General features: G+C 48.5%; 1 protein-coding gene across 1 annotated transcript; it reads right to left on the bottom strand.

Annotated features, from left to right (window-relative positions):
* Positions 1-32: 32 nt before the first annotated feature.
* Positions 33-707, bottom strand: Pmar_PMAR013002 (DNA repair helicase, putative; the record flags this gene model as incomplete). Its single annotated transcript, XM_002772552.1, has 1 exon — positions 33-707. One exon carries the CDS (start codon positions 705-707, stop codon positions 33-35), a length of 675 nt encoding a protein of 224 aa, XP_002772598.1.
* Between the last annotated feature and the right edge of the window lie 562 nt (positions 708-1269).

Raw genomic sequence — 1269 nt, 5'->3', positions numbered from 1 at the left:
GTGTGAACACAATGTATGACATCCCCTTATTTCTAATCGCCTATCGACAGACTCAGACGGAATAGCCTACCCAGCACACGCCTCGCCGAGGGGGGTGTACTCCGACGCTTGATGATCGTCTTCTTCACACACGGGCTCAGCTCCATCTTACACTCACTGCTCACCATGGTACTTCTACTGCTACCCCCTTCTAACTTCACCATCGATCTACGCTCTGGTGTCCTGTACTGGTGAGAGTCCATCTCCCTCTTCACCGTTTCCCGACACTTCACTGCTATCTTCTCGTTCTTCTTCCTCTGGTACTCTTTTATACAGCTAGTATGGTGAGCCGGCAAGGAGCTGAGCTTGAAGCTCCTCTTGCAATACTGGCATACCACCCTTTCGAAAATTGCAGTGAGAGACCGATACTGAGTCTCCAATGTGTTGTACGAGGTGATGACCACGTCGTATTGCTCGAGCTCGGCCTTCACCGCTTTCTTCGTACCAAGGTACACATGAACCTTCAACAGCCCAGGCGGAGACACACTCCGTCGTATTTCTTCAACCCATACCACCACAGCTGCCAGGGGGCACACCACCAAGGTCGGCCCCTGGACTTGTGGGCGCCGTTTTATTATAAGGGAGATCATCTGCAGGGTCTTCCCCATGCCCATCTCATCGGCAAGGACCCCACCCCTACAGTCGGCCTCCTCCTCCTGATTGCACATCCAGGCCAGGCCCTCGTGTTGGTAGGGTAGGAGACGAGTCACCAACTGAGAGAAAGCCCCACATTGGAATACAGATCTTTGCTAGTCGTCGCTAGCTTTTCGCTTCGTCGGATCGACGATACACTGACGACGTTCATGATACTGTATATCGGGCCTCTGCTTGTCTTTCGTGAGTCAACGAAAGTTTCGCCAGTCTGTTGTGGACTGCAATGGGCTAACATATTGTTATCTATTATGGACCTGTTGTGGTCAACATTGAGCCTAGTCTTATCTATAATGAGCCTCTTATCGTCTATGAGTACTCTAATATGGTCTAAAATAAGCCTTATGCTGTCTATAGTTGCTCTACTTTGGCCTACAATCAGCCCTCTGTTGTCTATACTCATTCTACTATGGCCTACTACGAATCCACAATTGCCTATAGTTACTCTAATATGGTCTACAATTAGCCATCTGCTGTCTATAGTTGCTCTAATATAGTCTACAATAAGGCCTTTGTTGTCTATAGTAACTCTAATAGGGTTCACAAAAGCTCTCCGCTGTCTATAGTTTCTCTTATATG

This window comes from Perkinsus marinus (genome assembly GCF_000006405.1).
Source record: "Perkinsus marinus ATCC 50983 genomic scaffold scf_1104296960808, whole genome shotgun sequence".
In the NCBI taxonomy this organism is placed as follows: Eukaryota; Perkinsozoa; order Perkinsida; family Perkinsidae; genus Perkinsus; species Perkinsus marinus.
This window is presented reverse-complemented; position numbering and strand designations above follow the sequence as displayed.